Source organism: Urocitellus parryii, chromosome 10, assembly GCF_045843805.1.
Source record: "Urocitellus parryii isolate mUroPar1 chromosome 10, mUroPar1.hap1, whole genome shotgun sequence".
Taxonomy (NCBI): Eukaryota; Metazoa; Chordata; class Mammalia; order Rodentia; family Sciuridae; genus Urocitellus; species Urocitellus parryii.
The window spans coordinates 42,849,083-42,863,210 of record NC_135540.1 but is presented as its reverse complement, the minus strand read 5'-3'; the positions used below and the strand labels follow the sequence as shown (position 1 = coordinate 42,863,210).

Below are 14,128 nucleotides of genomic sequence, written 5' to 3'. Positions count from 1 at the left end.
GATTCCAATAAATTCTTGAGTAGTTGGAAATATACATGATTAGAAAATAATTACACAGAAATTCATATTACCAATTTCTGCTCGCTACAAAAGAAGTGTATCTGTGGTCACAGAGGCTGCATTCTTCTGGAAAGCATGCAGCCAGACCTGAGTAGCGAGAATAAAGAGGAAATGGATTGGTTTATTGTTATTTTTTACCCACATCCTATTTAAATTTAGAACCCAACAGATAACCCAGGTGAGCATTCTGGAAACAAAAACATTCTTATTCCTAGCTTTGTACCATTTATGTTACCTTCATGTGAAGGTACCTGTGAAGTTCAAGTCCTTTGATAGATAATGTCAACTCTCCCTGGTCACAAAAGTGAGCTCTGCCAAAGCTGCGTAATTACTAGCAGGGACTGAAGGTAAACCAATTGGTGAGAGCTACAGTGTGAGCAGGTCTCCTCGGCTCCCCACAGCTTCCTGGGTTGCCTGCAGTGTTGAGCAGCACCATGCAGATCTTGGTGGTCCACAGTCCATCAAGTAATCGATCCATCCCTCAGTGGTTCTCAGATTTTCGTGCTGTGCATGAAACTTACAGGGCTTGTTAAATCTAGATTCTCAAGGCCCAACCTGAATATGAACTGTGCATGACTATCCAGCGCAGCATGGTTCTCCTGGATTTCTCTTTATGAAACCTTACCTGCAATCACCAGTCCTCCCATATTGGAGTTGCTCTGTCTCATTCATTTTTGTTTGACCAACGAATAATAAAAATAATGCTAAATGTTTGTATGCCATATTGAAATTCACTATTACTATGGGAAAATAGGAGGTGGGGATTACTATCTTTGGGTGCTCACTGTGTTCCAGGCATAAGCATTTTATAGGAGCCCCTTCCTTTGTATCCCTGTGGAATAGATACTTATTACTGTATGTATTAGTGCTCTCTAGAGGAACAGAATCAACAGGAAGTATAATTATAAAAAGGGGGCTTATGTGACCAGAAGCTGGATAGTCCACAATGGCTGCTTGCAGGTTGGAGAGCTGGAAGAAACAGTAGCTGCAGTCCAAGAGGCTGAAGCCTCTTTAGAGGAATCAACTTGTGCTACCCTAGTCTGAGATCAAAGGCTTCTAAAGAATCAATGGCAGGGTCCTCTTTGGAAGAGTGAAAAGGCAAGAGTCCGATATCCTCAGACAATCACAGCAGCAATAAAGAACCTGTTCAAGAAGAATTGAACTTACATCTGTTGCTGCTTCCTTATTCTTCCAACTTTTATTCCATCCAAGCCATCATCCTATTGGTCACTGCTGCCCATGCTTAGGGAGGGTCTTCATTTCAGTTGGCTTTCCCACATGCCAGTCATTCCTAGACACACCCTCATTGACACACCCATAAGCCTATTCATCATCAGTCTCTCTTAATTCAATCAAATTGACAATTTGAATTTACTGTTATAGTATATCCATTTTTTTAGCTGAAGAAACTAAAGCAGGGATACACAGATGTCAATTGGTAAAGTCAGGACTGAACCCAGGTTTGTCTGCACTAAACCCTGCTCTTAGTCACAATGTTATCCTTCCTCCCAGGGTCTTTTCCTACAGTGACTTACAATGACCAAAAAATATATTGTTTATATCTTGATCCAATGGACAGGATACCCACCTTCTCACCACACAAATACATGCAAATACGCATGCACACACTTAAACCTGTACATAATATGTATATCTCAATAATTTCTGTTTATTCAATTTCAAATTTCTTAATACTGGCTTTTAATCTACTGAATAGATTCCATAGCCCTCCAAAGGGTCATGACAGAGTTTGAAAAACAGCAATAAATCTGAAATTCCACAAAACAATAAGGATTATTAGATACTATAGTTCATAGATCATATAGTCAAAATCCATAAGAGAGGGACATGTTGAAAATTTACACATGAGTATACATGTCTTTTACTCCAAAACTGTCTGAGTAATAATAAATGTAGCTCTAAAAGTTTATTACTTGGGCTTTGTGCTTTACTATCTTCTACCCTTTTTGAATTTGATGTGTCCTAGTATTCGTAATACCCTTTGAGATCTAAAAGCAAAGCCAATGTTAATAATGTAAAATTTCACTTATATCTTATCATTCTATAGAATTTAGAGATTTGAATTTCACTAGAGTAGTCCATTGAAGTATAAACTATTGGAGAATTGTTGACTTTATAACACTAGTCTATTATATTGCCAGGATTTTGTTCTCTAAAACATATTTCATTATAGTAAATCATTCTGAATAATGATGTAGCATTGCTGAAGGAATGAACATTTTTTAAAAGTGTAAATCATTTTTTTTTAAACTTGGAGCAAGAACATGTTTATCTTTTGTAAAGATGATAGTATTAGCAACCTGTCTGCTTAAATATTGGGTGATGGATCTTTTTGCTAACATTTTCTCCTGTCTCCATCCCAGATCAGCAAGGCTCACAGGTGCATGGATGGCGGTGTGGCCTGTTTTTCTCCAAGCTGGGACCTGTTCTGCCTCAACTTTCCTATTAGAGGCCACATTTACCCTTTCCAGATTATCAGGCAAAGCTGTTCAAGATTGTCACTGAGGAAGAGGCACCATGTTCTGCCTCTTTTGTAAATATGCACATTAGCATGAGGGGCTTTCTTGCATGTTATTGGAGTAAGCATTTCCTTTTTCCCTCCTCTCTCTCTGATGGAGACTGAAAAATTAGTTTTATCAGAAAAATTTTCAGTATATTTATAATGATGAGAACTTTTAATTTTTAATCAGAACTTTGTATAATATATTACAGAACTCTGATATTTGTACAGAATTTTCTAATATTTCTAACACTGGGTCTTCTGGAAACCAACCTTCTCCCCAGTTTTCAATTACCTTACCCATACCTGTAGATCAACGTATTAAAAATGTTCATGAAAGTTGTCTCAAGGGGAATATTTGGGGTGTTCTTTTCTAAGATGTGTCAACTCCGACACTTTACAAATAATTTCTTCTATTATTTCTCTTAAACACTGCTTTCAACCAAGAATTATTTTATTTCACAAAGGATAGGATATTTTTTCCTAAAATGAATATTTAAAATCTTATTCAGTCATAGGCCCTTATAGCAAAAGAGTTTTTCAACAATCTCCAGTTCTTTATGTTCATTTTATAAATGAGGAAAACAAAAGAACAGAAAGTCTTTCATGCCCCAGTTAACCTTCTTTTCTGTTAACTACATTGTCAAAAAGCAGAGCTAATGCTTGCAGAATGCCATGAATTAGTGTATTCCACATCATGGATAATTTTCAACCACAGCATTATTAGCATCGAAAATAATAATTAAAAGCATCTTAATTCTACAATGAAAAATGAGACTGTGTGCACACATGTATATGTTCAAAAAGGCATTCTTTGATTAAGTATAAATGGTCAATAGAAATTCATATCATTTCAAGTCTGATTTGACATCTGTTAATTGGATTTCAGTGTATGGATTTAGTAAGCCAATATTCATGTTCTTGAGTAAACATCTCTGAATGCACGCTTATGACAGAGCTGATTTTTCTTTTAATTGGTAGAATCAATAGCTAAATCAGGAGTCAGGCCAAGTTGACTTTGCAAAAGTAATCTAAGTTGTAATGCTTCTTATTCAAGGCAACCTTAGAATTAATGGAAAGAAAACTAGAATCCTAAAGGTCTTTCAAGGGCAAAAATTCATCTCATTTTTTTCTGACAGGAAGGCTCACATTATTCTGAACCATTCTGTTTTACATCTAATTCCTAGCTGACAAGTGTCCGTTTTTCATGCTTATTCATTCGTCACCCTTGTGCTCACTCAGCCTGCAAGGCATCAGGCCTGCCTTCTATCACATCTCTACAAATGATAAAGGATATGCTGAAAATGTTCCCACCCTCCCCTTGCAGAGTAGTGTGGAGGCTGCAGTGAGCAGCTGCTGCGCTGCTCAGCCACAATATATTCTATGCTCATTACACACCCCGAAAGCTGGAGGAGAGGTTTTATGGCAGGAATTACAAGCGTTTTTCAGGAGGAAGTATTGTCTTGTGTGGGGTTAAATGTGAGATATTTAGAAATTAGAAAAAAATTTCTATAGACATGAAAACCAAACCATTTAAACAAAACAATGATATGGTATTCAATGATGGTTGAGTTAAACCTTCTCTTTAAGTAGGTGCCTCTGGTTGTCACCATCTCAATTAGGAAATGAAGACTGCATGAGATATGCTTTCATGGTGCAGGAATTTGAAAAGTGGGCCAAAAATTACACCACATCCTATCAACAATGACAGCATGCTACACTCAAATCCATTGCCCTTTAGTGGTGTTGCTGACTTCTGTCACCATAAAATTTTGGAATAGGGTCGTAGGTATTTCTAACAGTCATTCCTCCAATCCCCATGAATTCCCCAACATAACTTGGCTTCTACTTCCCCTCACTCTGAAATTCTCAAACCAATGACTTTTCCCCTTTGCCTATTCTGCATTTGTCCTGTTGATCTCCATATTTCTTAATGTTTTTTTCTCCTAGCTTCTGTGACACAATTCTCTTTGGATTTTTCTCCTGCCTCTTGGTTCACTCATTTTTGCTGGCGATCATACTTCTTAAATGCTGGAGCCCTCTTGTCCTTGTGATGCAGTCTCTCCCCTGGTGATGTCATCTATTCCTAGTGCTTCAGCCATTGCCTAGACAAGGAAGACAAGATGTCCTACCAGGACTTCTTTCTCCAACTCTAGACTGTGTTTCTCAATGGAGGAAGAAAGGATTTTTTCTACTAGGGGACATTTAGTGTCAGCTAACAATAATTTTGTCATGGCTATGAGGGTTCTTCTGGCATCCAGTGAGTAGAAACCAGAGATGTTACTAAGCATCCTACAATGGATAGGGCAAGCCTCACAACAAATAAAATTATCTAGTTCACAAAATTAATAGTGTAGAAGTTCAGAAACCAAGAGTTGGACCTACTGGGGCTTTCCATTTGATTATACCACAGATACACTAAACTGAACACCTACCAACACAAAGTTATCTTTCTCTCCACTTCTCTGTCCAGGTGGGTGCCATTTTATTTAGTGTTAGTACCAAGTTAATGCAGTAGTGAAAAATACAGCAATACCCTTACCTCCTGGCACTTTCCAAATACCTAGGCTCATCTACTTAGCTTTGGAATATGCTTCCTCCTCTTTCTGTCCACTATCACTAGCTGAGTTCAGGACCCCATCATCCTTCCTGGTCTATCCAAATGGGCCCCTAACTACCTTCTGTCTTCTCACCATCACTTCAATCCATCTGCCACTCTAGGGACAATATGACATCTGATCTCCTTGTTTGCTTAGGAGTCTTTGAGGGTTTGGTATTTGTTACCATGGTAGAAAGGATTTTTGTAAATAAACCTCAGCTTACCTCTCCAGTTTTGGTTCTGCATCTTACACATCTTCTTCTTACATACCCAATAAAATGTCTACCATAAGAAGAAAATAAATATTGATGATACTGCTTCTTTGATTCTTTGGATACATATATGCCTCACTTCTTCTTGTTCTTCACCTAATTTTGTAGGCTCCTGATTAATTGGAGAGTGAGTTAGTATGCTATTTAATTTGAGAACTAATTCCAGTTATTATGTCTTCACCTGACTTCACAGAGGATGGGAGCTATTTGATGTCATTTTCTGCAAACAAGATATACCTTATCTATTGCTCTTAAATCCCCTAGAAGTTATTCATTGCTAGTCTTTTTATTGTTATCTGGTGAATTGCCAAAAGTTTTATCTCAATGCAAATAAAAAAAATCCCCAGAAACTACCATATTAGAAGAAAACATTTTCAATGTTTCTGTTGGGAGGGTATAGATTAACCAAAAGAGATGTTAGAAGGAATGGCAAATTGTGTAAACTGAGGTCAGCGGGTTCAACTACAGCATCAGGTATTTTGCTGTGAGGCTTTGGGTAACTCAGTACACATTTTCTTCATATGCAAAACAAAGGCATGGTTTAGAGACCTTTCGAGTTATAGTAACTGTGGATTCTAAGTATTCATTTCCACATTATACTCAATTTCTTGAAAACCAAATTAGAGGTTCCCTGATGACAGAAATTTTTAGAACCACAATAATCTTGCAGATTTTCTTCTGCCAAGAAATTCAACAAAAAGGCAAATGTGTAACAATGGATATTTTTTCCTCAATGCATTTTTTCTAAGTGGTGCTTTATGGAAGAGACATTAGGGGCATGTCTCTAGAGTCTTTAGGTTTCCACCTATTATTTCAACAGGATGTAATGGTGCTTCTGATTCTTCTGTCTTCATGGGGAATTGGGATGGAAGGACAGAGGCAATAATTTTTATTGAAATCTACTGGATAAAATTCCAATAATTTTTTTTGGAAATAACTGAAGTGTAGAAGTATAAAATAAAATTTTGGGCTGCACACGGTGGTACATGCCTGTAATCCCAGCAACTCAGGAGGCTGAGGCAGGAAGATCAAAAGTTCAAAGCCAATTTCAGCAACTGAGTGAGGCCCTAAGCCACTTGGTGAGACTCTATCTCAAAGTAAAAAATTTTAAAAAGGGCTGTGGAAGTTGCTCAGTGGTTAAGCACCCTGGATTCAATCTATGAGACCCAAATAAATAAAATAAAAATTTGTGGGATTTCTTTTAAAAGCTGCTTTAAAACTCCATGACTGACTACCTTCTTAACTTTAGAAATGAGATAAAAACTTATTTAGAGCTTAAGCCAACATATTAAAATAAAGCAATCACATGATATTTCATGATAGTTTAGTTAAACCTGTTTCCTAAAGTGTGTACCTCTGATGCATTTCAATAACAAGCTGGTTTCTAATATTTTTTTATCTTATAATAATAGTTTCTAAAACTTGGCTGCATATTGCTGTAACAACTATTACCAAATAAGCACATAATTATGTACTTGGTATATTTAAGCAGAAATGACTATTTAATCTTCTAATTGAAGAATACCTTTTAATTAGAGTTATTTCTGGATTCTTCTCAATAGTTACTCTCTCCCTGCCTCATATTTGAGACATTTCAAGAAATTGTATTCTTTCTTTGAAGACTCCAGCATCCTGGTGTCCAGCATGCAACAGAAGCTTGTTTTTTATTTATTGATCAAAAGATTCTAGAGTTTCTACAGTTTTAATAGTATCTATTGTGAGAGGAAAATATATATGTACATAAGGGACTCTATATTAATTTGAATAACAAGAACAGAGTTTCTTTTGATTAAGAAGGTGATCCCCATAGTTGATTATAAAGAAATACTAAAGAAGTACAATTAATGAATTTTACTAATGGTTAAAAATGAGGATCCCCAGAGGTTTCTGTTGAAATTTAAAATAGGGATAATTCATAGCCTTTGAATTTCATAATTTCCACCAGAGGAAATCTAAGTATGGCACAGTATTAACATGTGGCTGAAGAATACAAAGACATAAAATGCTAAACTTTTTTGGCACTTTCTGTAAATGCATAAATGTCACTTAGTTTTGATGTGTAATTTATCACCTGTACTTTATAGATCTGCGGAAGACATTTGAGCAGGAACCCCTGGGAAAGGAAGTGTCCCTGGAACAGGAAGTCTTACTCCAGTGTCGACCACCTGAAGGGATCCCAGTGGCTGAGGTAACAAAAATTCTTTGCATTTAGCAATTGGCACTTAAGTTATTCTAACAGAGGCCTAATCCATAGCTAATGGTGCGGTGAATTAGGGCATGGCATGATGAATGGCTGGTAATGGAGTCCTAACTGCCTGCTGCTGGCAAAATAGATTGATTGGGAACTGATTAATGACTTGGGAGTCAATTATAATGCCCCACTGGACAAAGCCACAGGCAGCTTGGTTTAATTTTGTCTCTTTCAAGGAATCAGAAATACTGTTTTATCTGGCACTTATAGAGAGAGATGGTATGACTTAACGTGACACTTGATAATGTGCAAAAAGTGTGTGAGAAGGATGTGTGTGAATCCATGTCTGTCTGTGAGTCTATACACTCTACATGTGTATTTCCTATTATATGATGTAATCATGGACATCCCTAAAAGCCATATCCACCTGCCTGGAACATGCTTGAGTAATGTGTCATTTAGTTTCATCCTATAAGCTTTTTTGTGTGTCTGCTAAAACAAAGCCTATTGAATGCTCACGAAGTATTAGGAATCAGATGTATACCATAACTTTTCATCGGCACCCAACTATACAATGCCCTTTGAAAATGCCTGTCTCCAAGGAATAGGCCTGCATGACTCACGGGAGATTACATGCTCTCCTGGGGACACTGACCACCAGCTTAGAGCATCCTGTTGAGGAACTCTAATACAGTGACTTTAATTCACTAACAGATAATCACAAATTCTAAAACTTTACTTTTCACAGGATCATTAGGAGACATTCTTCTGATATGCACCCAAGATGATTATCTTAGCTGGCCCAGTCCTATAAACCCAGGCACATTTTAATTTGACAAGTGACATAGGTGCTAATTTCTGGTTCTCCTTAGCCTCCATACTACATTTGATTCATTCAAAAATTTTGTATGTGTTAAGAGGTATATGTTAGGTGTTGCGATTTGGATATATTGGCATTCAATGCATAGGAGTTAGCTGATGTTTCATAATATAAAAATTTGAAATTTTATCTATCAGTGAAATTTAAAACATTGTTCAAAAAGTGGTGAGTAACTCATAAATAATTAATAAGGCCTTTACTATTTGCTCTCTCACAGTTTTTCAGTCTTTTAGAGATTTAAGCAAAGGTGGGAATCAGCTTATTCCGCTGGGCCCGTGACAAAAAAGCAAACCTGATTCCTTTTTCCAAACTAATATTAATACTAAATTAAGTAAAAATTTAGGGCCTAAATGACTCCATTTTTCACATATCTAAGAAGCAATGTAACAATCTCATAGAAAATTTTAATGAAATTTCCCCTTTTACTTTGGAAGAAGAGAGCAATTTTTTACCTTGTAGTTGACATTTTTCTAGCACTGAATCAAAGACTCCTTGATTGTAGCTATTTCATCCAAAATCATGTCCTTATCTTCCAGCACCAAGACATAGTGTGATTTACTTTGACTAAAAAGAAAAAAAAACTCTTCTCTATGCAATATTTCATTTAGTGATTACAATAGTATATCTGTCTGCTTAATTGTAGTTCTTAAATTCTAATGCAACCCTCTTTCATCAAACCCCCTTGAAATCCAAAACATATCATGATTAAGATGGCTCTCCCTGCCTTGTTTTCACTCAAAATTCTTTAAAGGCAACTGATCTCTGCAAAGACTTTCAGTGAGGAGATTCTGGTGCTCTTCATTTTTTTCAGTCTCCTCAACAAAGTAGTTCACTTTGTCAAGAAGTAAAGATTCATGACTGCAAACTAATTGGCTGTGAATTTTATTTGTATCATCACTGGGGAAGAGACCAATTAACACTTGGCAAGCTCAAAAATCATCTACCCATTTGACATTCAAAGAACTATATTTAATGCATATTACTTTTTCCATTTTTTTGAAGTCAGAAGAAAGATCAAACATACAAGCTCAAGAGCAGGTTAATAAACTCCTGTGTAGACTCTTTTCAACACTGTTAAAATCACCAAGATCAGAAAGCTAATGAACACCTTAACATGACACCTTACAACTGCCATTTGCTCATGAGGGACAGATAAATAAAAAAGGAAGGAATGAAAGGTAACTTGGGGAGTTAAAGGATTATATGAGCATTTTAGTTTAAATATAAATGCATTCATTATTTAAATTTCATTTATTTGTTTAAGGAGTTTTAAAGTATAAAAATACTATAAAAGGAAATTTTGATCTTAAATGGAAACCAGCAGGTAAAATACATGTGTTTTGGAATAATTAGATCAGTTCTTAGGAGATCAGACCAGGCTGGATATGTGCTTTGTTATCCAGGCAAACGATTCTCAAAGAGAGTCAGATAGTAAATATTCAAAGAACACGTAGCTGATCAACTCAAATGATTCTTGTTTTTATCAGCATATGTCTAGCTTCACTGAGGAAGAAGTGAGATGCTTTCTTTGCAGAATATCAGGAAGCAGTAATTTTTTCTCTTCCTATCCAAATTAGCAATTTTTTCAAGAGTTCTAATCTCAATTATGATAGCACTGCACTTGATGGAAATAATGGCAAAGGCATTACTGAGATAATAACATTTAATTTCTCTACTTTGGCCTTCTTTAATCATCTTTGTAGAATGTTAAACCTAATTTCCTTTTAGACCTCATGGTTAACTTAATCCAAGCATTTTATTTCCAGCTCTTTACCTTAGGACAAGATACTTAAATTCTTTGCACTTAAGTTTCTTGCATTGTAAAAGGGAGATAATAAGGCACAGTGGGGTAGTGAAGTTTAAATGAGATGATACATGGATATCACTTAGAAAATATCTAAAGACAATTGAGGAACATAACATATTATTAGTACTATTAGATATTATCAGTTATTCACAGAAAAATGGTACTTGGCTCTTGAATTCAAAATAGCTGTTGAGTACATTGCCCACTGCTCAGCACTGTGGGTATGAAGAGAAACTTCTATTCTATGAAGAAGAATCAAGATGCTGTCCGGTATTCTTTCAGCCATTTGCTTTGGTTGGAGTTCATAAGTGCTACAAAGAAAGATAACATTGTGAACTTTAAAACAAAGAAATGCACTTTCAGCAATGCCATCAAATGACTTGTCCCTGTAAACACCTACAGCAAATCATGATATACTTCTCTGCTTACTGTTAACATTAAAGTTACTTTCATTCATTTGGTCCTTCTGGTCCTAAGATAGTGGATCAGTCCTCATGATTTCTCCCAAAGAGGAAATTGGGGCAGAGATGATTGTTGTTGGATCTCCTTTTCAGAGCCCAAGGAAATAACAGTCTCACAGGAAGAAGAGGCCAACTCAGGATTCCTTATATGCCATCTCTCCATGTGGTGGCAGTTTTGACTCCTCCCAGTATTACTGATTAAGAAAAACTAGGTTGAGGGGACCCTAGAGATGAAGAACAAGGGTTTCACAGCTCTAGACTTGGCTACTTTCTTCTCTAGTCTCCCTACATCCTTTCTTTTTATCTAGGGATGTTATGAAAAATATTTAATAACTGCACACTGCCATTAGCATAGGAACAGAGCTCTGAAAGCCTTTTGTTGTATCTGATATAATCCCTTTTGCAGCCGAACCATAGGTTAGTCCAGGAATTCCAAGGCAGGATGTGTGGTGCAGGCACTCAGTTATTTATCAACACATTCAGAACTATTTCAGTGTTTAACACTTGGTATGGATGAATCAGTGTGACTGGCTAAATGGAAGCCTCTATAGTCACAATTTTATACAGTCAGACCACAACTTGCATTGAAATGTTATCTGATTACTCTTCTGCCTCTGACTACATCGTGACAAGATAAGGAGCAAAAGATTCTTTTGTTCATGTTTATCTCTAACACCAACTGATTATGGATCTCTAAGTAGGTTCCCACATTTGACCAAATGGGAAAAAAAAAAAAGGTATTTTTCACCAAGAAGACACAACCCTATTGAGAGAACTCAGTGCAGAGGAGGAAGAAGAATCCATCAACCTGAACCTGAGAGCAAGGTTCCAATCCACTAGGACCAGGAATAAAAGGCCACTGAGATATACTTTAACTCAAGGATTATAGGGGAGATTAATAATAATCACATTCAAATTTTAAGGCAGACTGGGTAAAATAAAGAAAAACCCATTGCCAGAATACTCTCAAATCATATTGCTCAGTATTTTTACAACACTTTTGAAAGGACCAAACCGAAAATAAAATTCCTTCCTTACATTTCTGATGCAGCATTTGTCTCCCTTTCAGTAGGCAAACCTCCCTCCCATCTCCCTGAAGAAACAAGAAAATTAATAAACCCACGGATGGGTGCTGGGTTGCTCCAGTGGCATAATGGCAGCATTCTATGAAATTAATCCCTTCTTGCTCATTTTAGTTTATGCCTAGAAAATGTTACTATCACATGGTGAGCCAGAAATACACTCAAAGATGCTTTATTTCATCAGATTATCCCTTTTGGAGAGCACTGGGATCAAAACATCAATGGATACAAGATTAGTTGGCATGGTAAAAGGAGCAAAACTGAATTTTTCACTAAAACTTGTGATTTGTTTCACCTTTAACAAGGGGATAATTGCTTCCCTAATTATAATTGAGCTATTTCTCATAGGAGTGTAATTGGAGGAAAAGAGCACAATGTTCAACTTATTGACCCAGTTGTACTTAAAAACAGTCAACTTATTTATCAACATTTGCATCTCTAATCATCAAGTGGGAAAATATGGGGTGAAGTGCAGAAGAATGGATTATTTTGCTGAGTTTAGTCGTGATAAACAGGGAACAGATTTTTTTTTTCAGCTGATACTGTCAAGGCATAAAGCCACAGGCAGCTGGAGGTGCCACCACATGTGCAGCATCAGGTGGTTATCCACCTAATTGATTATTAATATGGCTGCACAACACTGTGTTTCATGAGAGTGATTCGTGTTTCACTGTCATTCTCTCATAACTGGAACTTCATGTCAATGAATTTCCATGCAGGTGCATTGCCGACTAAGCTGCATTTTATATTCTTTGCAGGCAAAAGAGATTCCGAGAGAAAAGAGTTAGAATACTAATTTGAAGGGAGACATTGCTTTCAGTGCCCAGTAATATCTGTTGGAATTTTCTCCTAGCATGTGTGTAAGAACAAGAAGGGGTTTGGATTATGAGATGATTATCAGCCTTGAAAACAGTTTTTCACAAGTATTAGGTTTCTTGGCTAGTAGTTTTCAAGTTTTGCAATAGTCTAATCAACATCTACTATCACCTGTTTATTAAGATCACCCCACTCATTTTTCTTCTGATCTACCTCTAATACTTACATACAGAGCTCACCCAAACCCATATAATCATGCAAATTAAAAGTTACAGTAAGCAAACAGGCATGGCGGTACACACCCGAAATCCCAGTGGCTGGGGAGATTTAGGCAGGAGGTTTCACAAGTTCAAAGCCAGCCTCAGCAACTTAGTGTGCCTTAAGTAACTCAGTGAGACCCTGTATCTAAATAAAATATTTTTAAAAGGGATGAGGCTGCAACTCAGTAATTAAGTGCTCCTGGATTCAATCTCTGGTACCGCCCCCCCCCCCGCCAAAAACAGTCATAATAAAATTGGCAATATAAAAATAAATTTTAAAACAAAAGATAAAATAATAAATCTTGTCTAAGATTTGGAACTTTTTTTTTACATATACATAGTGGTTGCTTCAAGCCTATAGTACAAAATTCAGGTTTCATTTTTTATTATTAATTCATTTATTTAAGAAATGATGTAAATCTGTGCCACATACTCTTGTGATTACTGGAAAAACAAGTCAAATTTCCTACAGAAGAAAAACAATAAGAAATATATATATATATAAAATTTTTTTCAGATGCTATAAGTTAAAGGATGGAAGACATGGTCTTATGAGAGGGAGTGGTGGTTGTTCAGGGTGGGAGTCACTTTAGAGTTCATAGAAAGTCTATCTGAACAGGTAGTAGTTGAGATGAGATCTGAATGAGAGGAAGGAGCCAGTCTTAAAAAGATCTGGGCCAGAAAACTCCCAAGACTGGGAGTAGGAGAAAGAATATCCTCAGAAGGAGCTGACATGATTGCAGGCATATAAAGGAGGTGCTGTGTCTGAGACCCAGTTAGCAGTAAAGAGCAGAGCAAGATATTTAGTGGAGGAGAAGGTGGATATCAGAGATGTACAGATATGGCGAATGGTTTGGAATCATCTCTAAATGAATGAAAAGCCACTGGAGATTTTAAGTATGGAGTTGTCAAGACCTGGTATATGTCTTTAAAAGATAATTCCCACTGCTTCATGGAAAATAATTTTAAGAAATGCAAGAATGGAAGTAGGGACACCATTTAGGGAATCTTTCCTCCACCCAGGAAAAAGAAGATGGTGTTTGTACCTGGGTGAGAATAGAAGAGAGGGAGAAAAGCAAAGAAATACAAACATGTTTTAATTTCCATGGAAATTAAAGACTCTAAGTGTGGCATTTAAATTTGATTTTACTAAATATTGAAAATATTTGTTCTTTCAGG

General features: G+C 36.5%; 1 protein-coding gene across 2 annotated transcripts in view; it reads left to right on the top strand.

Annotated features, from left to right (window-relative positions):
* The window catches only part of Unc5c (unc-5 netrin receptor C), a 354,227-nt gene that overhangs the window by 240,431 nt on the left and 99,668 nt on the right, over positions 1–14,128 (top strand). For both annotated transcript variants that reach the window (XM_026407463.2, XM_026407462.2), the window contains exon 4: positions 7,537–7,640. In XM_026407463.2, the coding sequence (XP_026263248.2) occupies positions 7,537–7,640 (104 nt within the window). The remainder of the gene's footprint in view (positions 1–7,536; positions 7,641–14,128) is intronic.